Below are 24,068 nucleotides of genomic sequence, written 5' to 3' on the forward strand. Positions count from 1 at the left end.
AAAGTCCTCCTGTAGTGCCCTGTAATGCAAAGTCTCCTTTTCACCAGAACCAGGCCATTCAGTGATGTCTCTAATGTGTGTTGTGTGCACCTTACTATTGTGGTTGAGCCATTTTTACTTTCAGTTTAGTCAGATACAATGACCCCCTTGTAGTCAGAAGTTTTGATCCTTGTCCTGTTAAGGACAAGTCTGAGGCTGCTTTTGGCTTGCAATTAGATCAGACTCTGTATCAGCCCTCAGCCCATTTGCCAGGCAGGGCTGTGGTCGCACTGAACTGCAGGTTGTTCTTCCTGTATTTTCCCCTGAGAAAGTTTAGTTGGTGAACAGGGCTTATAGTCAGACCAGACTGTTGACTCCAGTTTCACTTGTGGGGGTTGCAATGACCTTGAACTACAGAGCTCTCTCCTTGAGCTTCCCCTATGAGATTTTCTTGGTTGCCAGGGCTAGCAATCAGATCAGATGTTTGCCCCAGCCCACTGTAGTGGCTGCAGTAGAACTGGTGTATGTGGCTACTTTCTCCTATCCTTAAGACAAAAGTCACTTTGGAATGTTGTTGGTCACTATTGCAGCTTCTTGCAAAATGAGACACAGTAGGCACCACTTTGTAGAGACTCCTGCCAAGAGGGATGGGTTGGATGGGGTAAGTTTTCAGGATAATGCTGAAGCAAATGGTATATGTTTTGCAGCTAGCTGTTCTTCCCTACTAGGGCTGCTTGCAGGATGAGACCTGGTTAGAGCCACTTTGTAGATACTCTAAGTCAGGTGGTTTAGATGGGGCAGATGTACAAGAGAACACAGGGATGGAGTGTGTAGTGTTAGCAAAGTGTGTGTGCATAGTATTTGCACTTGTTCCTGAAGGTGTCTGGGCATCTAGGCTATGGGTACAGGGGAAAATGGAGCCTTCCAACTCTTGTTTTCAGATAAGTCTCGTAATATTCCTGCCCCTCTGTTGCATGTTCTGAAATTAATAAATAAGTTTCCTTCCCCTATGCCCCAGGCAGATTTCAAACTGCTCCTGTTATTCTGTATCTCAGTAGGGTTGTTTGTTATGTTATTTCTCTACAGGCAGTAACTCAGGATCCTATTGCCTCCAGGCTTTCCCAGAGCTGAGCCAGCTTATTTTTAAAGTATCCAGGTTAAGCCATTTTCTATGTGGCCTCCTCTCTGATTAATGGAGAATGGAGAGTCTGTTCTGCCAATCTTCGGGTCATTTTCTGGGTTGGTTGCACTGATGTGGCTGTTATCTACATGTATCAGTGGGACAAAGTTAGCATACATCACTATTGCTAAATAATTTTTTTTATTGGTGTTCAATTTACCAACATACAGAATAACCCCCGGTGCCCATCACCCAATCACTCCCACCCCCCGCCCTCCTCCCCTTCTACCACCCCTAGTTCGTTTCCCAGAGTTCACAGTCTTTACGTTCTGTCTCCCTTTCTGATATTTCCCACACATTTCCTCTCCCTTCCCTTATATTCCCTTTCACTAGTATTTATATTCCCCACATGAATGAGAACATATAATGTTTGTCCTTCTCCGACTGACTTACTTCACTCAGCATAATACCCTCCAGTTCCATCCACGTTGAAGCAAATGGTGGGTATTTGTCATTTCTAATAGCTGAGTAATATTCCATTGTATACATAAACCACATCTTCTTTATCCATTCATCTTTCGTTGGACACTGAGGCTCCTTCCACAGTTTGGCTATTGTGGCCATTGCCGCTATAAACATGGGGGTGCAGGTGTCCCGGCGTTTCATTGCATTTGTATCTTTGGGGTAAATCCCCAACATTGCAATTGCTGGGTCGTAGGAAGACATAGACATGGCCAACATGCACATGAGAAAATGCTCTGCATCACTTGCCATCAGGGAAATACAAATCAAAACCACAATGAGATACCACCTCACACCAGTGAGAATGGGGCAAATTAACAAGGCAGGAAACAACAAATGTTGGAGAGGATGCGGAGAAAAGGGAACCCTCTTACACTGTTGGTGGGAATGTGAACTGGTGCAGCCACTCTGGAAAACTGTGTGGAGGTTCCTCAAAGAGTTAAAAATATTTATTTATTTTGTAAATGAAAGTTTGTACCTCTTAATCCTCCTTATTTTTGTCTGATTTGGATGATTTTAATTTCCTGTTCATACTTAACTGCTCTGGTTAATACTTCCCTTGCTATGTCACATAAAAGTAATGAGAATGAGAATTCTTGGCTTGTACCTAATCTTAGATGGAAAATGTCCAGTTTTCCCCATTAAATATGATATTAGCTGTGTGTTTGTCTTATATGGCCTTTCTCATGTTGAGGTACATTCTCCCTACGCCCAGTGTGTTATCATAAATGAATATTGACTTTTTTCACAGGTGTTTTCCACATCTATTGAGATGACTTTTATCCTCTGTTTTGTTAATGTAGTGTAAAACATTGATTTTCAGATGTTGAACCATCCCTACATCCCTGGAATAAGTCCTATTTGGTCATGTTGTAGAATCCTTTTAATATATAGTTGATTTCAGTTTTGATAATATTTTGTTGAGTATTTTTTTATCTATATTCATCAGGGATTGGCCTGTAATTTTCTTTGCTTGTGGCATCTTTGTGAGGTTTTAGTATCAGGATAATGTTAGCCTTATAAAACGAGTTCAGTAATGTTACTTCTTCTATATGTTTAGAAGAGTTTGGGATTGATATTAGTTCTCCTTTAAATGTTTGGTAAAATTCTCCATGGAAACCCTCTGATCCTGAACTTTTATTCATTGGGAGGTTTTTGATTACTCATTCAATCTCCTTACTAGTAATCAGTCTTCTCAGATATTCTATTCTTTCTGATTTAGTCTTGGAATGTTATATGTTGTCAGGATTTATCAAATTCTTCTTCATAGTAGCTTCTTAAGATTCCTTGCATTTCTGTTGTAACAGTGTTCTGACTTTTTTCATTTTTTAATTTATTTATTTGACACACTTTTATATTTTTCTTGGTGAGTCTAGCTAGAGGTTTATCACTTTTGTTTATCTTTTCAAACCACTAGCTCTTTGTTTCATTGATTTTTCCTATTACCTTTTTAGTCTCCATCTCATTTATTTCTGCTTTGATATTTGTCTTCATTCTAATAAATTTGAGCTTTAATTCTTTATTATTTCAGTTCAATTTAGTTAATGTATATTGTATTATTAGTTTTAGGGGTAGAATTTAGTAATTCATCAGTTGCATATTCCAAGTGCCCTTCTTTTTTATTTTTCTAACGATTTATTTATTTATTCATGAGAAACACACACACACACACACACACACACACACAGAGGGAGAGACATAGGCAGAGGGAGAAGCAGGATTTTCCCAGGAGCCTGATGTGGGACTTGATCCCAGATTCCAGGATCATGACCTGAACCAAAGGCAGCCATCCAAATGCTGAACCACCCAGGCATCCCTCAAATGCCTGTTTTAATGCCTATCGTGCAATTACCCCATCCTTCCACCCACCTCTGCTCCAGGAACTCTCAGTTTGTTTCCTACAGTTAGGAGTTTCTTATGGCTTGCCTCCTTCTCTGTTTTTATCTTATTTTATTGTCCCTCCCCTTCCTCTATGTTCATCTCTTTTGTTTCTTAAATTCCACAAATGAGTAAAACCATATGATATTTGTCTTTTTCTGACATATTTAACTTAGAATAATACCCTCTAGTTTCATACATGACACCATAAAAGGGAAGAGTTCATTCTTTTTGATGGCTGAATAATATTCCATTGTCTATATATACCATCTGTTCTTTATCTATTCATCTGTCAATGGACATCTGAGCTTTTTCCATAGTCTGGGTTGTGGATATTGCTGCTATGAACATTGGGAGTGCATGTGCCCCTTCAAAACACTATGCTTTTATCTTTTGGATAAATACCTAGTGTTGCAGTTGCTGGGTTGTAGGGTAGTTTTATTTTTACCTTTTTGAGGAACCTCCATACTGTTTTCTAGAGTGGCTGCATCAGTTTCCATTCCCACTAATAGTGTAAGATGGTTCCCCTTTTTCCGCATCCTTGCCAAAATATCTTGTTTCCTAGCTTGTTAATTTTAGGCATTCTGACTAGTGTGAAGTAGCATCTCATCATGATTTTGATTTGTATTTCCCTGATGCCAAGTGATGTGTATTTTTTCATGTGTCTGTTAGTCATTTGTATGTCTTGGAGAGAAATGTTTTTTCATGCCTTCTGTCCATTTCTTGACTGGATTTTTTGAGTATTGAGTTTGATAAGTTCTTTATAGATTTTGGATACTAGCCTTTAATCTGATAAGTCTTTGTAAATATCTTCTTCCATTCTGGATGTTGCCTTTGCTTTATATGTTCTTTTTCTGATTTCTTCACATGTAAAATTTATTTGAGATTTATTTTTTCTTTTTCTTCTTCTTCTTCTTCTTCTTCTTCTTCTTCTTCTTCAGAGGAGGAGGAGGAGGAGGAGGAGGAGGAAGAAAAGGAGAAGGAGGAGAAGAGGAGAAGGTAAAGGGAGAGGGAGACTTTTTAAAGAATATTTATTTATTTGAGAGAGAGAACAGAGTGAGCAAGAGAGAACCCGAGTGGAGGGTAGGGGGAGAGAGAAACAGAGGAGCAAGTTATCCACTGAGCAAGGAGCCTGATGTGGGGGGCTCAATCCCAAGATCCTTAGATCATGGCCTGAGCTAAAGGCAGATGCTTAAACAACTGACCCACCCAGGCACCCTGAGAAAGAGAATATTAAGCAGACTGTATGCTCAGTATGGAGCCTGACATGGGGCTCGATTTCACAACCCTGAGATCATGACCAGAGCCAAAATCAAGAGGCAATGCTTAATCCACTGAGCCACCTAAGCACCCCTCTTTTCTTTATTTTATTTTATACTCAGGCATTTATTACAATGAACTTTTCTCTTAGAATTATTTTTCTACATCACCTAAGTTTAAGGTAATTTCATTTACATTTTAATTTGTTGTTATATTTTAATTGCTCTATTGATTTATTCTATGACATTGGTTATCTGGTAGCATGTTTTTAAGTCTCCACATAATGTATTTTTCCACTTGTATTCTAATAATTCATTTACATATCATTATGGTTGGAAAATATGCTTGATATGATTTCAATCTTCTTAATTATTAAGACTGTTTTTATGGGTTACTCTATGATTTATTCTGGAATATTTTTCATGGGCCAATGAGAATTATATATATTTTGTTACTTTTGTTTACAATATTTGTATACATCTGTTAAGTTTATCTGGTATAATGTGTTGTTTAAAATTGATGTTTCCTTATTGCTTTTCTTTTTTATGATCTTTTTTCTTTTATATTTTTACTGACAAAATAATACAAATTTATTATAACTAAAATAATACAAAATATGTAAAAAAAATATTGAGACTTTATCTTAATTCCTGTACTTCTAACTTCTTCACATGTCCATCTTCTTGAGGTAACCAGTACTACAAGCCAGTTCATTTTTCTTTTACACCATCTCCTTGTGCATACAATACATGTAAGCAGATAGACAATTTGTTTTGACTAAACTAAAATCATAAATATGTAGTACTTTATAATTTAGTCTTACACTTGACAATATCCTGGTTATCCCTATAAGTTGGTATATATGCTGTTGCTTTTAGTTCCAACTTATTTATGAAAACACATACATAATTTTATACTCCAAGACACCATATATTCTGGATTTGCCTTATATCAGTTTTTAACATTTTATTTCTCCTTGTCTTCCCACGTCCATTTCTACCCTCATTCATTTCAACTTATTTTTTCTCCTGTTAAAATTTAACAACATCTTATTATTTATCATTCCTTTTTTAATATGTATATTTGTATTGGAGTTCGATTTGCCAACATATAGTATAAAACCCAGTGCTCATCCTGTTAAGTGCCCCGCTCAATGCCTGTCACCCAGTCACACCATCCCTCCCCCCCACTTTCCCTTCCAATACCCCTTGTTCATTTCCCACAGTCAGGAGTCTCTCAAGTTTTGACACACTCTCTGATTTTTCTCACTCATTTTATCTTCTTTACCCTATAATCCCATTCACTATTTTTAATATTCCCCATATGAGTGAACATATGTAATGATCGTCTTTCTCCTATTGACTTACTTGACTAAGCATAATACCCTCCAGTTCCATCCACTTCAAAGCAAATGGTGGGTATTCGTTTTTCCTAATGGCTGAGCAATACTGCATTGTGTATATATGCCATATCTTCTTTGTCCATTCATTTTTCAGTGGACACCAAAGCTCCTTCCACAGTTTGGCTCTTGTGGAGACTGCTGCTATAAACAATGGGAATGCAGGTGTCTCAGCTTTTCACTGCATCTGTATCTTTGGGGGTAAATCCCTAGTAGTGTAATTAATAGGTCGTAGGGGTAGCTCTATTTTTATCTCTTTGAGGAACCTCCACGCAGTTTTCCAGAGTGTCTGTACCAGTTCACATTCTCACCAAAAGTGCAAGACGATTCCCCATTTTCCACACCCTCTCCAACATCTTTTGTTTCCTGTCTTCTTAATTTTCACCATTCTCACTGGTGTGAGGTGATATCTCATGTAGTTCTAATTTGTATTTCCCCGATGGCAAGTACTGTGCAGCATTTTCTCATGTGCTTGTTGGCCATGTGTATGTCTTCTTTGGTGAAATTTCTGTTTATGTCTTTTGCCCATTTCATCATTGGATTGTTTGTTTCTGGGGTTTTGAGATTGATAAGTTCTTTTTTTTATTTTTTATTTATTTATGATAGTCACAGAGAGAGAGAGAGGCACAGAGACACAGGCAGAGGGAGAAGCAGGCTCCATGCACCGGGAGCCCGATGTGGGATTCGATCCTGGGTCTCCAGGATTGCGCCCTGGGCCAAAGGCAGACGCCAAACCGCTGCGCCACCCAGGGATCCCTGATAAGTTCTTTATAGATCTTAGATACTAGTCCTTTATCTGATATGTCATTTCCAAATAGCTTCTCCCATTCTGTAGGTTGGCTTTTAGTTTTGTTGACTGTTTCTTTTGCTGTGAAGAAACTTTTTATCTTGATGAAGTCCCAATGATTCATTTTTTTTGCTTTTGTTTCTCTTGCCTTCATGGATGTATCTTGCAAGAAGTTACAGTGGCCAAGTTCAAAAAGGGTTTTTCTGTGTTCTCCTCTAGGATTTTGATGGATTCTTCTCTCACATTTAAATATTTCACCCATTTTGAGTTTATCTTTGTGTATGGTGTAAGAGAATGGTCCAGTTACATTCTTCTGCATGTGGATGTCCAATTTTCCCAGAACCATTTATTGAAGAGACTGTCTTTCTTCCAGTGGACAGTCTTCCCTGCTTTGTCGAATATTAGTTGACCATAAAGTTGAGGGCCCACTTCTGGATTCTCTATTCTGTTCCATTGATCTATGTGTCTGTTTTTGTGCCAGTACCACACTGTCTTGATGACCACAGCTTTGTAGTACAACCTGAAATCTGGCATTGTGATGCCACCACCTATGGTTTTCTTTTTTAATATTCCCCTGGCTATTCGGGGTGTTTTCTTATTCCACTCAAATCTTAAGATGATTAGTTCCAACTATCTGAAGAAAGTCTATGGTATTTTGATAGGGATTGCTTTAAACGTGTAAATTGCCCTGGGTAACATTGACATTTTCACAATATTATTCTGCGAATCCATGAGCATGGAATATTTTTCCATCTCTTTGTGTCTTCCTCAATTTCTTTCAGAAGTGTTCTATAGTTTTGAGGGTATAGATCCTTTACCTCTCTGGTTAGGTTTATTCCTAGGTATCTTATGCTTTTGGGTGCAATTGTAAATGGGATTGACTCCTTAATTTCTCTTTCTTCAGTCTCATTGTTAGTGTATAGAAATGCCACTGACTTCTGGGCATTGATTTTGTATCCTGCCACGCTACCGAATTGCTGTATGAGTTCTAGCAATTTTGGGGTGGAGACTTTTGGGTTTTCTATGTAGGGTATCATGTCATCTGCAAAGAGGGAGAGTTTGACTTCTTCTTTGCCAATTTGAATGCCTTTTATTTCTCTTTGTTGCCTGATTGCTGAGGCTAGGACTTCTAGTACTATGTTGAACAGCAGTGGTGAGAGTGGACATCCCTGTCTTGTTCCTGATCTTAGGGGAAAGGCTCCCAGTGCTTCCCCATTGAGAATGATATTTGCTGTGGGCTTTTCGTAGATGGCTTTTAAGATGCCTAAGAATGTTCCCTGTATCCCTACACTCTGAAGAGTTTTGATCAGGAATGGATGCTGTATTTTGTCAAATGCTTGCTCTGCATCTATTGAGAGGATCACATGGTTCTTGTTTTTTATTTTGCTGATATGATCAATCACATTGATTGCTTTACGAGTGTTGGAACAGCCTTGCATCCCAGAGATAAATCCCACTTGGTCATGGTGAATAATCTTAATGTATTGTTGGATCCTATTGGCTAGTATCTTGTTGAGAATTTTTGCATCTGTGTTCATCAGGGATATTGGTCTATAATTCTCCTTTTTGGTGTGACCTTTTTCTGTTTTTGGAATCAATGTGATGCTGACCTCATAAAATGAGTTTGGAAGGATTCCATCCCTTTCTATCTTTCAGAACAGCTTTAGTAGAATAGGTATTGTTTCTTCTTTAAACTTTTCATATAATTCCCCTGGAAAGCCATCTGACCCTGGGCTTTTTTGACTTTGGAGGTTTTTGATGACTGCTTAAATTTCCTCCTGGTTTTTGGCCTGTTCCGGTTTTCTATTTCTTCCTGTTCCAGTTTTGGTGGTTTGTGGTTTTCCAGAAATGGGTCTATTTTTTCTAGATTGCCTAATTTATTGGTTTATATCTGTTCATAATACTTTTTAAAAATCATTTGTATTTCCTTGGTATTTGTTGTGTTCTCTCCTCTTTCATTTGTAATTTTATTGAGTCTATTTTCCTTTTAATAAGGCAGGCAAATGGTTTATCTATCTTGTTGTTTCCAAGAACCAACTCCTTGTTTTGTTGATCCTTTCTACAGTTTTTCTGGTCTCTATTTCATTGAATTCTGCTTGAATCTTTACTATCTCTCTTCTGCTTCGTGTAGGTTTTATTTGCTGTTCTTTCTCCCATTCCTTTAGGTGAAAGGTTTGCTTTTGTGTTTGATTTTTTCCAGTTACTGAGGCAGGTTTGTATTCTGATATATTTATCGCTTAGGAGTGCTTTTACTCAGTCCCAAAGATTTTGAATGGTTGTATCTTCATTTTCATTAGTTTCCATGAATCTTTTTATTTTTTATTTTTGGTAATTCTTCTCTAATTTCCTGGTTGACCTATTCAATTTTAGTATGATGCTCTTTAACCTCCACGTATTTGAATTTCTTCCATATTTGGTTTTGTGTTTGAGTTCTAGTTTCAAAGCATTGTGGTCTGAAAATATGCAGGGGACAATCCCAATCTTTTGGTATTGGTTGAGTCCTGATTTGTGACCCAGTATGTGGTCTATTCTGGAGAAAGTTCCATGTGCACTTGAGAAGAATTTGTATTTAGTTGGGTTCGTGTGAAAAGTTCTGTATATATGTGTGAAATCTATTTGGTCCAGTGTATCATTTAAATCCTTTGTTTCTTTGGTTATTTTGTGCTTAGAAGATCTGTCATTCGCAGAAAGTCCGGTGTTGAAGTCACCTCCTCTTAGTGTATTATCATCTAAGTATATCTTTACTTTGCTTATTAAACAATATACTTGGCAAGTCCCACATTAGGGGCATAAATATTCATTAGGTCTTCTAGTTGGATAGACCCTTTATGTATGATATAGTGTCCTTCTTCATCTCTTAGTACAGTCTTTGGGATAAACTTTAATTAATCTGATAAGAGGATTGCTACCCCAGCTTTCTTTTGAGGACTATTTGAATGGTAAATGGTTCTCCAACCTATCATTTTTAGTCTACAAGTGTCCTTAGGTCTAAAATGAGTCTCTTGTAGACAGAAAATAGGTCTTGATCTTTAATTCTGTCAGAAACCCTGCTACTTTTGATGGAATCATTTAGCCTATTCCTGGTCATAGTAACTATTGAAAGATACGAATTTAGTGTCATCGTATCACTTGTTCAGTCTCTTGTGTTTTTGGATTATTTCTTTAGGCTTCCTCTTTCTTTTCCAGAGTCCCCCTTAACATTTTTTGCAGAGTTGGTTTGGTGGTCACCTATTCTTACAGTTTTTGCCTATCTTGGAAGCCCTTTTCTCTCCTTCTATTCTGAATGACAGCATTGCTGGATAAAGTATTCTTAGCTGCATGTTCTCATTTAGTACCCTGCATATATCCTGCCAGCCCTTTCTAGCCTGCCAGTTCTATGTGGATAGGTCTCCTGTTAATCTGATATTTCTCCCCATATAAGTTAAGAATCTTCTCTCTCTCTGTCTCTCTCTCTCTCTGTTTTAAGGATTTTCTCTTTATATTTGTAATTTGCATGTTTCACTACTAAATGTCGAGGTATTGAATGGTTTTTATTGATTTTTTGGGGGGTGACCTTTCTGTCTCCTGGATCTGAATGCCTGTCCCCCCCCCAAATTAGGAAAGTTCTCAGCTATGATTTGTTCAAGTATGCTTTTTGATCCTCTGGCCTTCTCGTTGTTTTCTGGAACCCCAATTATACATAGATTCTTCCTTCTGAGGCTATCGTTTATTTCACTTAACCTTTCCTCATGGTCTTTTTTTTATTTATTATAGTCACACAGAGAGAGAGAGAGAGGGAGAGAGAGGCAGAGACATAGGCAGAGGGAGAAGCAGGCTCCATGCACCAGGAGCCCGATGTGGGATTCGATCCCGGGTCTCCAGGATAGCTCCCTGGGCCAAAGGCAGGTGCTAAACCGCTGCGCCACCCAGGGATCCCTCCTCATGGTCTTTTAATTGTTTTTCTCTTTTTTACTCAACTTCCTTTCTTGCCATCAACTTGTCTTCTAAGTCACTCACTCTTTCTTCCACCATGTTAACCTTTGTCGTTAGGACCTGCAGTTTGGATTGCATTTCTCTTAATTGATTTTTAACTTCAGTCTGATTAGATCTAAATTCTGGAGTCATGAAGTGTCTTGAATATTTTATGCTTTTTTTCCAGAGCTACCAGCAGCTTTATAATTGTGCTTCTGAATTGGCTTTCTGACATCAAATTGTAATCCAAATTCTGTAACTCTGTGGCAGAGAGTGCTGTTTCTGATTCTTTCTTTTGTGGTGAGTTCTTCCTTCTAGTTTTGTTGTTCCATGAAGATTGTCTGTATGAGCAGTCTGAATCAAGAATATCAACCTATAAAAAAAAAAGAATATCAACCTATGTAACTTCCACCTGAGATTTATCTGAGTGGTCCTAGATGGTGCTCTTCTTGTTTCTGAGTATGTTAGAAGATGCTCAGTCCCAAATTTATATAAACCAGCAATTCTTGTAGCAAGCTCCAACACTGACCACAAAATATAAACAAGATAAAATGGGGGGGGGCAGAATGGGAATGAGGAGAGGATATAATCTCACAATATGAACCAGCACATTATACCACTTGGTTCTGGGTGCATGCTGGTCACATTTTAGAAGATCTTAACTTCTGCCATTGTAGAATAAAATGAGTCAGAGAAAACAAAAAACAACAACAACAACAACAAACATATCTTGTATACCTCCCAAAATTATATATGTTGATGGGAGTCTTGAAGTGGAAAATTTATCTAAGACACGTAATTGTAGAAGTATTTAAGTCAAAAAGAAAAAACTTAAAAAAGAAGAGGTGGTAACATATTGTAGATAAAGTGGAAAAAGAGAACAAAATATTAAAAAAAATTAGTCTGATATAAAAACTAGTTGTACTGGAAAAAGGGTAAAAAGGGGGGGGTACCCTGTAGTTATATATACTATAAATCCCTCAACTTCCCCTGAAGCTTTCCACTGCTGCTTGTTCAAAAACTTGCTTTTCCCCTGTTCTTCAGGCTGGTCTTCTGTGGGAGGGGTCTGATGTGCTGTTTCTCAGCTGTGTGTGCCTTTGCAGCCAAACCCCACCCCCTGCTGGTTGTTGGGCTCCAGGGACATGGTGAAACTAGTTGGAAAATCAACAATGGCTGTGGCCTAGGTTTTAAGCTCTGGAGTCAGCTCCCCACTTGTAACTCATGCAGTTTCCCAGTCTGTACTGACCTAGATGCTCCTGGGGTGACATATACGTGCTGATTTGCACATTTTGCACAGCGCCCAGCGGCTGGAGAGTCCTCACTATCCTGTGCCCTCCCCACATCCACCCATTCCAGGGGGAGTGCAGGAACATGGGCTTTGTCTGCTTGGCACCCTGGGACCAGGGGCCTGTGCTGCTAGAATCCTGCTCCTGGGGGCGTGGCTCCCACAGGGAAGGGGGCACAGACCCCTCCATCCGGAGCCACCTGCCTGACCAATGGGCTTCACCCAGATGTCCTGCCAGGTGCACACTCCAGCCCTTTAAGGAGATTGGTCCACAGTTTGTGGTGTGCTTACCCCCGGGGGCACTTTCTCTATTAGTGACTCCGGGAAACTGGAGGCTTCACTGCCCCTCCTGAGATTCTGCCTGATTTCCCTGCTAAGCACCTTTCTGTCCGGGGAGAATCTGGTGTGGATTTTTATAGTTCTTGCTGCTTCTCCAGGGCTGGACTTTCCTGTCCAGGAGGCTTTTTTTGCCGGGTTTTAGCCTGGCTCCTCGTGGTGCTCCTCCCCCAGTTTATTCTTTTTTTTTTTTTCTTCCTTCCTACATTGCTAGAAGCAAAAACCCTTCTCTCTGTAGCATTCTGGCTGTTCTCTCTTTAAATCCCAGGTGGAATTTGTAGATTTTCAGGATGATTTGAGTTATCTAGGTAAGTTGGTGGGGATAGGTGAATTGAGGACCCCTACTCTTCTGCCATCTTGCCCCGCCCCACTATTTATCATTCCTTACTTTATTCTACTATTCATTTTATCATGTTAAACCTCAAAATACACATCCACCCACACCCTTCCCACACACACGGGAGAGGGGAGTGGTGCAGAGAACAGAGGAGTGATATTTTGTTATTTTTATTTAAAGTCTAAAATAAAACATACTTCTCTGCAACCAAGTTAGCAATAGATGTTATAGCTCTTACTCTTGCCATTCTAATGAATCCATAATACTTTACTGATACTTTGTCTTCCATTTCCCTGACTACTAGTGAATTTGAATATCTTTAGAATGTACTTTGTCCACTTTGGTTTGATCATTTTTAGAATCACCTTTGTAGTCTCTATTTTTCTCATGAGTTATTTATATAATTTTGTCAGTTTATAACATTGTTTACTATAGATAATATATATTATATTATTATAGAATTTATAGATATTTATTATAGACATTAGTCTTCATTTTTCTTCATTGATGTATTTTCCTCAACTCTCATTTATCTATTGGGTTTTTTTTGCAATTCCAAAATGTATAAATCTTTATATGGCAAAATATATTTATAGTTCCTTTTATTTGTTCTCCTCTTTCTATATTGGTGAAAATTATCTTCTCCATGAGGTAATTTTTAACAGAGGGAAAAAACAAAAGCTAGTCCTAAGTAAATAATAAAGAATCATCAAGTCCTAAACTCAGGGCATTGTGATAATCAAAGTTCTAGCATCCTAAAATGTGTTGGCAAAGATTCCCTAATTTCCCTCAAAATAAAAAAGTTGAAAATAGAATGTATCATAAATCTCGTAGAATGTAGTTGCTACTTCCTACAATTTTAGACTCAGAGAGCTTCGATTCTGATTCTTACTCTACCACTTATATAGAACTTTTATAATACCATGGAATATAATTTTCCTCAAGGGTAAAAGGGGACATTAATTAGAATCTCCTTATAGGAAAATGAAGCATGTAAATTGCTTAGTAATATATCTACGGTTGTATTATACATATTCATAGAGCTTTACAACTATCAACATTTTTCAAACAATGATGTGTATATATCTTTAACTTCTTTTAGGCAATATGAACACAAGGTAAATGAAACCAATTCAGTACAAAATGTTCAAGACAAAAAATAAATCAATATGTTAAGTATCATCCTCTTATCAATAGAAACAGTCAATTGATAGATTATTTTATTTTCCTGCTGATATTTTCATTTACAGAGCACTCAGAATTTACATGTATTATACACAATATTAGGCATTTTATTAAATAGCTTATATTGTCAATTATTGCAGTTAATTAGGAGTCAAGTGAAGACAATTCAAATAACCAGAAAAAAAACAAAGAAGGAAGCTGCAAAATTATTCATTGTTTCTTTTTTAAAGATGTTATTTATCTATTCATAGAAGACACACAGAGAGAGGCAGAAACATAGGCAGAGGGAGAAGCAGGCTCCCTGAAGGGTGCCCAGTGTGGGACTTGATCCAAGGACCCCAGGATCATGCCCTGAGCCAAGGGCAGATGCTCAACCACTGAGCCACCCAGACACCCCATTCATTGTTTTTATTCAAAGAAAGATGTTGTTTGTAAAACTGGAATCCACCTCAGAGAACTTACCTTATACAAAATTAGCTAATACACAAGATGAAGTTAAATACATAGCAACTATAGAAATGCAGGGACTCTATACATTTTCCCCCCTAAAACACGTTTCATGGTAAAATAAAACAAGTAACTCCTTTTCCTATCCTGATCTTTTTTCTTCATTTCCAAAATGAGGAATTTAGCTAAATGATGTATAAATTGAAACTGATGTGAATAGCATAGAGGAAAGTGTTTTGTGTTTTCTAATGGAGTCTGAGAGAAGTAGGCCATATGTCTGCCATTATCTGGGATGGAAGAGAAATTGAATACTCCTAATGAGGTAGCATAGGTGGCTGAACTAGTAAAACACAAGAGGTAAAATAAGCATTAAATTAAAATTATTGTCTTATGAAATCTTCCGTAAGGAAAAGATAAGGGAATTATTAGGTACTACTATGATTTCTAGAACTTAAAAAATAACTTTTGAGGTGTATTTACAATATATACTTATGGGGTTGCTTGGCTGGCATAGTTGGTTAAATATTTGACTTGATTTCAGCTTAGGTCATGATCTCCAAGTCATGAGGTCGAACCCCATGTCTAGCTCTATGGTTAGTGCAGAGACTGCTTGAGATTCCCTCTCCCTCTCCCTCTGCCCACTCATACTCTCTCTCTTTCTCACTCTAAAATAAATAAATAAATAATATATATATTATATAAAGGTCATTTTTTCAATCATTACTTGATTTGACCTATTTTAAAAAGCCATAGTTGCTGTAATTTAGAGCAGTATCACCATATTTGAAGATAACATATTCAAGTACCAAGGAAATAAATTGTCTAGCAAACATAGGCACATATTAATGTGATTCTGCATTTGGTGGCTACTTCAAAATATCTAAATAAATATATGTATGATTACTTCTCAATTTTACACATTTCTGAATGGGTGAATATTTTGTTCATATGCACCATCTCTTCTCCTCCTCTTTTCCTAATATGGTTCTATCTTTGTTTTTAGTTCCTTTATTAATTATCTTTGTAACTTTAAATATTTTATTTGAAATTTTTTCTTAGTGCTCTTATTACTTTTCAGTTCTATCCTTTTTCTCTAGTTCTTTTATTTTTTTAAAGATTTTATTTATTTATTTATTTATTTATTTATTTATTTATTTATAGAGACAGAGAGAGAGGCAGAGACACAGGCATAGGGAGAAGCAGGCTCCATGCAGGGAGCCCAAAGTGGGACTCAATCCCAAGACACTAAGATCACACCCTGAGCCATAGGCAGACGCTTAACAACTTAGCCACCCAGGCATCCCTAGTTCTTTTATTTTATATTTTTATTTAAATATTATTGAAATATAATATATGTTATTTTCAAATTTACCTCATAGTTATTTGATAATTTTATAAATTACAAAATGATCACCACTAGTTTCCATCTATCTAGTCTAATTTCCATCTATCACCAAAATTATTACAATATTATTGACTATATTCCCTATGCTGTATATTACATCCTCATGACTTAGTCACATTAAAACTGGAAGTCTGTAAGTCCCTTTTGCCTATTTCACCCATCCTTCTACCTGCTCCCTTCTGTCAACTAACAGTTTGCTCTCTATAACTATGAACCTACTTCTATCTTGTTTTATTGGTTTGTTTTATCTCTTTTTTTTAGATTCCACATATAAGTAGAAATCTTATGTAATACGTCATTCAGTCCCTGTTTGACTTATTTCACTTAGCATGTCCTCTAGGTCCACACATGTTGAAACTGACTTTTTTTTATGGTTAAGTAACATTTCACTGTGTATGTGTGTGTGAAGTCTTCTTTGTCCAGTTATGGACAAATGGACACTGAGGCTGATTCCATATATTTGTTATGATAAATGAAGCTGCAATAAGCATAGGGACATATCTATATTTTTGAATTAGTGTTTTTACATTCTTTGTATAATTAGTGTGAAGTGGAATTTCTGGATCTTATGGTAATTCAATCTTTAATATTGTGAAGAACTTCCATACTGTTTTCCATAGTGGCTACACCAATTTACATTTTGACCAACAGTGCCCAGGGTTTTCTCTCCTCCACATCCTCCCAAACACTTGTTAATTTGTTGTTGTTTTGATTATAGCCATTCTGACTGATGTTGAGTTGGTGTCCTATTATAATTTTGATTTGCATTTCCCTGATGATTAGTGATATTGAGCATTGCTTTCATCTGCTGTGGGCCATCTTGTATGACTTCTAAGCCTATTCAATTGCTATGCCATTTTTAATGCTTTTTTATATTAAGTTGTATTGTTATATTGTTTTATTGGAAATGCATCCAATAAAATATTACTAATATCAATGTGAAATAGCTTAGTGCCTATGTTTTCATCAATGTTTTATGGTTTTGAGCCTTATATTTAGGGATTTAATCAACTTTGAGTTTATTTTTGTATTAACTCTAAGAAGGTGGTCCACTTTACACTATTTATTTAAAAGTCTGTTTTTTCCCCCATTATATGTTCTTGCCTCCTTTTTTGTAGATAAATTGACCATGGAAGAGTGGATTTATCTCTGGGCTATCTATTCTGCTCTATTGACCTATGTGTTCCCTTTTGTTCTGGTACCACATAATTTTGATTATAGTTTTGTAGTATAGTTTACAATCAGGTATCATATTATACCTCCAGATTTATTCTTTCTCAAGATTGCTATGGCTATTCAGTATCTACTGTAATTCTCTTCAAATTTTAGTATTATTTTTCATAGTTGTAGTTCTATAAAAAATGCCATTAGTATTTTATAGATATTCCATTGAATCTTTAAACTGCTGTAGGTAGTATGAATATTCTGATGATATTATTTTTTCCAGTCCATGAACACAAAATAACTTTTCATTTATTTGTGTTTTGTTTAATTACTTTTATCAATGTCCTAGTTTTCCAAGCATAAGTGCTTCACCTCCATGGTGAAATCTATTCCTGGGTATTTTATTATTTTGATATTATTATATGATATTATTTTGTAAGAGGATTGTTTCCTTAGTTTTGCTTTCTGATAATTCATTTTAGCATATAGAAATACAACATATTCTGAATATTATTTTTTATCCTGTAAGTTCATTTAATAGTTTTAAAATATTTTTGGTAGAATCTTTAGAGTTTTCTGTATATAATATCATTTACAAATAGTGAATATTTTACTACTTCCTTTTCATTTTGGATAACTTTTACTGGTAAAGTGGCAATGATAAGTTTGGGAATCTGATCTTCCAAAAGTTCCTGCTGCTCTATCGCTGATTCTACAATGGCTATAGGCAGATCACCCCACCACTGGAGCTGACCCATTCTGTGGCCAAAGCAAGAGCATTGGCAATGAATTGCTGACATTCTTCCTTGATCATGTCTTCCCAGTAGGTAGCATCAACATGACCATAGACACTGGAACTCCCAAAGCCCCCAGTGGCAAAGGACTTCCTTACCATCATACCCTCCAAGAGCACTGAGTACACCTGCCCTCCTTCTTGGAAGTCCCAGCCCACAATGATGATTCCTACCATCAGATCTTCTTCGTATCAGTAACATATCTCCTTAAAGAGGCTGGCCGCCTTATGTACCAGCAAAGTTTTATTCAGCTTGATACTGTGGAAACCAAGCTGATGGGTGATAGCATCAGCTACAGATTGGGTATCAGCTGCTGAGACTGAGCAGCAGGAGAAAATACAGTCAAGAATGGGGTAAGCTTGTCAGTCACTCAATTGGCAATGTAGAACTTGGTTTTTCTGGAGTTAGCCCCTAGAACCACATCCCAGTCAAATTGCTTGACCATGATAGTGGTCCCTGTGGAGACTTCTTGGCTTTCCCACTGTGGGGTAATAGCCTCTGAACCACTGGCTGGTGCTGTCTGCTCCTCCAGTGACTACTAGGGTGGTTGCCATCTCCCTCCTCTACTACAGCCACTGATCACATAATGTTTAATCCTTCATTGTTTTAATGTGGTATATCATATTGATTGATTTGCATATGTTGAACCATCATTGCATCTCTGGAATGAATATCACTTTATCCTGTATTATTCTTTTAATGTATTGTTTAATTCAATTTACTAATATGTCATTGAGGATTTTTACATTTATATTCATTGGAGATATTGGCCTGATTTTTTTTTTTTTTTGTAATTTCTCTGGTTTTGGCATTGGAATAGTACTTGCCTCTTAAAGGAAGTTTGGCCGTGTTCCTTTCTATTCCATTTTTTTAGAATAATTTGAGAATGATAAATATTAATTCTCCTTTAAAAGATTGATAAAGGGGGATCCCTGGGTGGCTCAGCAGTTTAGCACCTGCTTTCGGCCCAGGGTGTGATCCTGGAGTCCTGGGATCGAGTCCCACATCAGGCTTCCTGCATGAAGCCTGCATCTCCCTCTGCCTGTGTCTCTGCCTCTCTCTCTCTCTCTCTGTAAGTCTCTCATGAATAAATAAATAGAATCTTTTAAAAATAATATATTGATAGAATTAACTATGGAATTAATCATGACTTGGACTTGTATTCATTAGGAATTTTTTGTTGATTACTGATTTAATTTCATGACTAGTAATTGATATATTCAGATTTTCTATTTTTTCATGATTAAGTCTTAGGAGATTGCATGTTTCTATAAGTTTATATTTCTTCCAGATTGTCTAATTTCTTGGCATGTAATGATTCAAAGTATTTTCTTATTTTCTTTTTGTATTTCTGTGTTATTGGTTGCAATTTCTTCTCTTTTATGCTTTTTTTAAAGAAAATTTGATTATCCTAACTTTTTTCTAATGAGTCTGACAACAAATTTGTCAATTTTTGTTCATTTTCCAAAAAATAGCTCCTAATTCTATTGATTTTTTTCTATGTATTTTAGTCTCCGTTTTATTTATTTTTGCTTTGATAGTTATTATTTACATCCTTCTATTAACTTTGGTATTTGTTCTTTCTGTTTTTTTTCTAGTTCCCTTAAATGTAAAGTTAAGTTCTTTATTTGAGATTTTTCTTGTTTCTTAGGTTAGGCTTGTATTGGTATGAACTTTTTCTCTTTAAAGTGCTTTATCCCAAAGATTTTGAAATTTTATGTTTCTATTTTTATTTCTCTCAGGTTATTTTTATTATTTCCTCTTTAAATTTTTCAATGACCCATTGGTTGTTTAATTACATGTTGCATAGTCTCTATGTATTTTGTTTTTTTTTCCCCAGCTTTCTTCTGGTAATTATTTTCTAATTTTATACCACTGTTGTTGGTAAATGTGCTTGATTTCAGTTTTCTTAAATTTATTGAGACTTGTTCCATGATCTAAAATGTGATGGATACTGGAGAATGTTTCATGTGCACTTGAAAAGAATGTGTATCAAAAAAAAAAAAAAGAAAAGAAAAGAATGTGTATCTTGTTAGTTTTGGTGTAATGTTCTGTATATATTAAGTCTATTCTGTTATAATGTGTTGTTAAGGCCAATGGCTTTTTTATTGAATTTTTGTCTGGATGATTTATCCATTGATGGAAGTGGAATATTAAATTCCTTTGCTATTTTATATTGCTGTTTATTTCTTTGTTTCTCTTAATATTTGCTTAAATATTTAGGTGTACCTACACTGGCTGCAAACATGTTTACAAATGTTATGTCTTCTTGTTGGATTGACCTTTTCATCCTTATGTAATGCCTTTATTTGTTCTTTATTAGTTTTGTTTTATAGTCTGACATGAGTATTATTATCCTAGTTCTCTTTGCATTTCTATTTTCATGGTGTATCTCTTTCTCAATTCCTTCATTTTAGTTTATTTTATTTAAGTTTGAGTTGAGTGTCTTATAGGCAGTATATAGAATGATTTAGATTTTTTTAATCCATCCAGCACCTCCTATGTCTTTTGACTGAAGAATTTAGTCTAATTATATCTAAAGCATTATTAATTGGTAATACTGCCATTTTGTTCATTGTTTTCTAGCTGTTTTTGTTGTTCTTCTCTCTGTTCCTTTCTTCTTCCCTTTCTTCTCTTGTGGTTTGGTCATTTTCTTTAGGATTATGTTTAGATTCCTTTCTCATTGTCTTTTGTGTATTTAGTAAAAGCTGTTTTGGTTTACTGCTTTCTGTTACTGTGAGATTCATATAAAATATCTTAGGCACGCTACAGTTTCTTTTAAGTTGACATATATTTTATATACATTCCAAATCTTTATACAATTACTCATTCCTCCCCCCCAAAATTTTGAAGACACACTTTAACATCAGTTTACGCATTCCTTAGCTAATTATTGCATTTTTAAATTAATTTTACTACTTTTGTCTTTTACCCATCATACTTAATTTATAAATGATTGATCCAATACTTTATTATTTATTTATCCTTTCTAGTGAGATTCTTACTTTTTTTTAAATATTTTTTTTAAATTTTTTAAAATTTATTTATGATAGTCACAGAGAGAGAGAGAGGCAGAGACACAGGCAGAGGGAGAAGCAGGCTCCATGCACCGGGAGCCTGATGTGGGATTCGATCCCGAGTCTTCAGGATCGCGCCCTGGGCCAAAGGCAGGCGCCAAGCCGTTGCACCACCCAGGGATCCCGAGATTCTTACTTTTATGTTTTATTAGCCATTAGTATCTGTTCTTTTTAGCTCAGAGAGGTTTCTTTTAAGATTGTATTTATTTATTCGAGAGAGAGAGAGGGAGAGAGAGAGGGAGGCAGAGACACAGGCAGAGGGAGAAGCAGGATCCATGCAGAAAGCCCAATGTGGGACTCGATCCTGGGACTCCGGGATCATGCCCAGAGCCAAAGGCAGATGCGCAACAACTGAATGCCCCCAGGTGTCCCAGAGAAGTTTCTTTAACACTTCTCTTAAGGCTAATGTAGTGGTGATAAACTCCTTTAGTATTTGATTACCTGGAAAACAACTTGTGAATCTTTTAATTTTGAATAATAACCTTGCTAGGTAGAGAATTCTCGGTTTGCAGTTTTCCTCTATCAGCATTTTGAATATGACATGCTACTCCTTTTTGGCCTATGTTTCTCCTGAAAAATCTACTGATAGCCTTATGGGGTTTCCCTTGTAAGTAATAAATTGCTTTCCTGTTACTGCTTTTAAAATTCTCTCTTTATCCTTACCTTTTACCATTTTTTAAATGTCCCACTGTGCTTCTCGTTGGTTTCATCTTATTTTGAACACTTGGGGCTTCCTGGACCTGTATATCTGTTTTCTTGGCCCTGATTTCTTGATATATTTCTATGGCTTTTTCTCTTTCTCTTCTCCTATTCTGCTTGATATTGTCTCAGAGGCGCCTTACAGTATCCTCACTTCCTTTAATTGTTTTTTTCCCCTTTTGCTGCTCTGACTGGGTGTTTTCCATTGCATTGTCTTCTAGTTCACTAACCTATACTTCTATTTTAACCATTGTTCTATTGAAACCCTCTAGTGTATTTTCCAGTACAGTTGTAATTTGTTTGACACTTTCTTATATTTTCTTTATACTTTTTATTTATTTATTTTTTATTGGAGTTCAATTTGCCAATGTATAACATAACACCCAGTGCTCATCCCATCAAGTGCCCCCCTCAGTGCCCGTCACCCAGTCACCCCCAACCCCCACCCACCTCCCTTTCCACCACCCCTCATTCATTTCCCAGAGTAAGGAGTCTGTTGAAGTGCTCACTAGGTTCATCCATTCTTCCCCCAAGATCAGTGAGCATCTTCATGACCATTTGTTTGAATGCTTTATTAGTTAACATGCTCATTTCTATTTCATTAAGATTTTATTTTGGGGATTTGCCTTATTCTTTGGTTCATAATGTACTCCTCTATCTCATTTTTCCTACCTGTGTTTGTTTTGTATTAGGCAAAATGGCTACCCCCTTCAGTCTTGAAGGAGAAATCTTGTGTAGGAGCTGTTCCGTGTGGTCCAGAAGTATAATCTTCCTTGGCCACCAGAACCAGGTACCCTATGGGTGTACCTCTTGTGGTTGCACATACCCATGGAGGCCACAGTTGCTGCACAGAGATGGTGGAGCTTGAGGCCTTTAACTCAGCTGTTTATAGCTCAGCCCCTGCACAGGGAGAGAGTTTGAACCACTTGCTCATCTCTTGTAGCTTAGTCTCTGTGTGATGTGGAGTTCGTAGGGCTTGGAGCACTCATTTATTCAGGTTGAGGCTAGTCTGCTGCACAGGGAATGTGGTTCTAAGGGCATTTTCCCAAAGTGATTGTGGCTCAGTCACTACACAAGTTGGTTAGGGCTCAAGGCACTTGCTAGCCCAGTTGTGGCCTTTCTACTGCATTGGGATGGCAGGATATGGGGCCTTTTTTCAGCTTAATTTTGGATTTGTTTCTGTATGGGTAGTGCTGGGCTTGGGGCACTTGCCCAGCCTGGTTGCGCATTGGTCTCTGCATGGGTTGAGCAAGGCTTGCACACTCACTTGGCCCTATTATGACTTGGGTGGTCTGTATGGTGAGTGGGACATGGGGCATTCAGATGTCCTAATTACTGTGTAGGATGGACAACACAAGCCCTCTGGTGTTAGCAGCCTAGAAGGAGAGCATGAAAAATGGTTCCCATTGTCCTTTTCAGTAGCAAGTTAAAGTGATATTGAAAAAATGACATCGTCCAGGGATTCTGTCCCATGATAAAGTTCCAGCAGGTTTCTGCTTCTCGGGAAGCTGCTTAAAATTAGTAAATGGGTCTTTGTAACTTATGGTCTAGATACTTCTCAATTTTTTGCTTTGGTGCTGAATAGCAGGACAATTGGGTGTACACACAAATCCTTTAAGAGTAGAATCTTTGTTCTCTATAGTTCTATGATTCTCCTGGTCTTAATTTCTATTGATTTTCAAAAGTAGACATTTGGCGGAGATCATCTCTCCAGTGTCAGCTCCCAAAGTTTGGATGGCTGATGAGATATAATCTCTTCACTCCTCAAGGGACAGATTCATACTTTTGGGATTCCTCTTAATTGTTACCATCTGTGGGGTAAAGTCCTGGGCAAAACCAGGACTTTATCTACCTCCTTTACCCTTCTTGATGTGTCTCTTGTCTTGTTTTGGAGGCACTGTATGGTTATCAGGTCCTTTTTAGAAGAAAATTGTTCCATACATATCTGTACATTTGTTGTGTTTATAGGAGGAGATGAATTGAGGGTCTACCTAAGCTGCCTTATTGAACATTCCTCTAGTTCTTCTTTTAAGAGTATTATTTTAATGGTCCCTGTAATGATATTACCAAATACTATGGTTTTGTTTACACCCTCATCCCCTTTTGACCTCTTGCATTCATTGTAATGTGTCTAGTCCCTTAATTTCCCTGAATTTCAACTACTAGGGTTTTCTTTTCTTTTTTTTTCTTTCTGGCTAGTATATATCTATCTGCATTTCTGGCATTTCATCCTCCCATGTCCAACTCAAGTTGTTTATGGTGTAGTTCTTGGTTCATTTCTTTCACTCTTCTCTACATACTGTCCCTAGAAGAATTCATCTATTATTATGGCTTCAATTTTCACATCTCTAAAGGTATATCTATGAGAAACAGACTCATAGCTATAGGGAACAAATTGATGGTTACCAGAGGAGAGATGGGTGGGAGAATATGTTAAATAAGT

General features: G+C 36.9%; 1 protein-coding gene across 7 annotated transcripts in view; it reads left to right on the forward strand.

Annotated features, from left to right (window-relative positions):
* CYLC1 (cylicin 1) overlaps positions 1–24,068 on the forward strand; it is a 134,759-nt gene that overhangs the window by 105,027 nt on the left and 5,664 nt on the right. The window contains exon 6 of one of the 7 annotated variants that reach the window (XR_004813018.2): positions 17,880–18,202. The exons of 4 other annotated variants lie outside the window; for them this stretch is intronic. Coding sequence is in view for 1 of the 3 variants with exons in the window: in XM_049107597.1 (XP_048963554.1) it covers positions 11,084–11,128 (45 nt within the window). In the remaining 2 variants the exon portion in view is untranslated. Of the gene's footprint in view, positions 1–11,083; positions 11,144–17,879; positions 18,203–24,068 lie in introns of those variants that run through there. 2 more of the 7 variants (XR_007409410.1, XM_049107597.1) reach the window with 2 other exon arrangements.

This window comes from Canis lupus, chromosome X (assembly GCF_003254725.2).
Source record: "Canis lupus dingo isolate Sandy chromosome X, ASM325472v2, whole genome shotgun sequence".
In the NCBI taxonomy this organism is placed as follows: domain Eukaryota; kingdom Metazoa; phylum Chordata; class Mammalia; order Carnivora; family Canidae; genus Canis; species Canis lupus.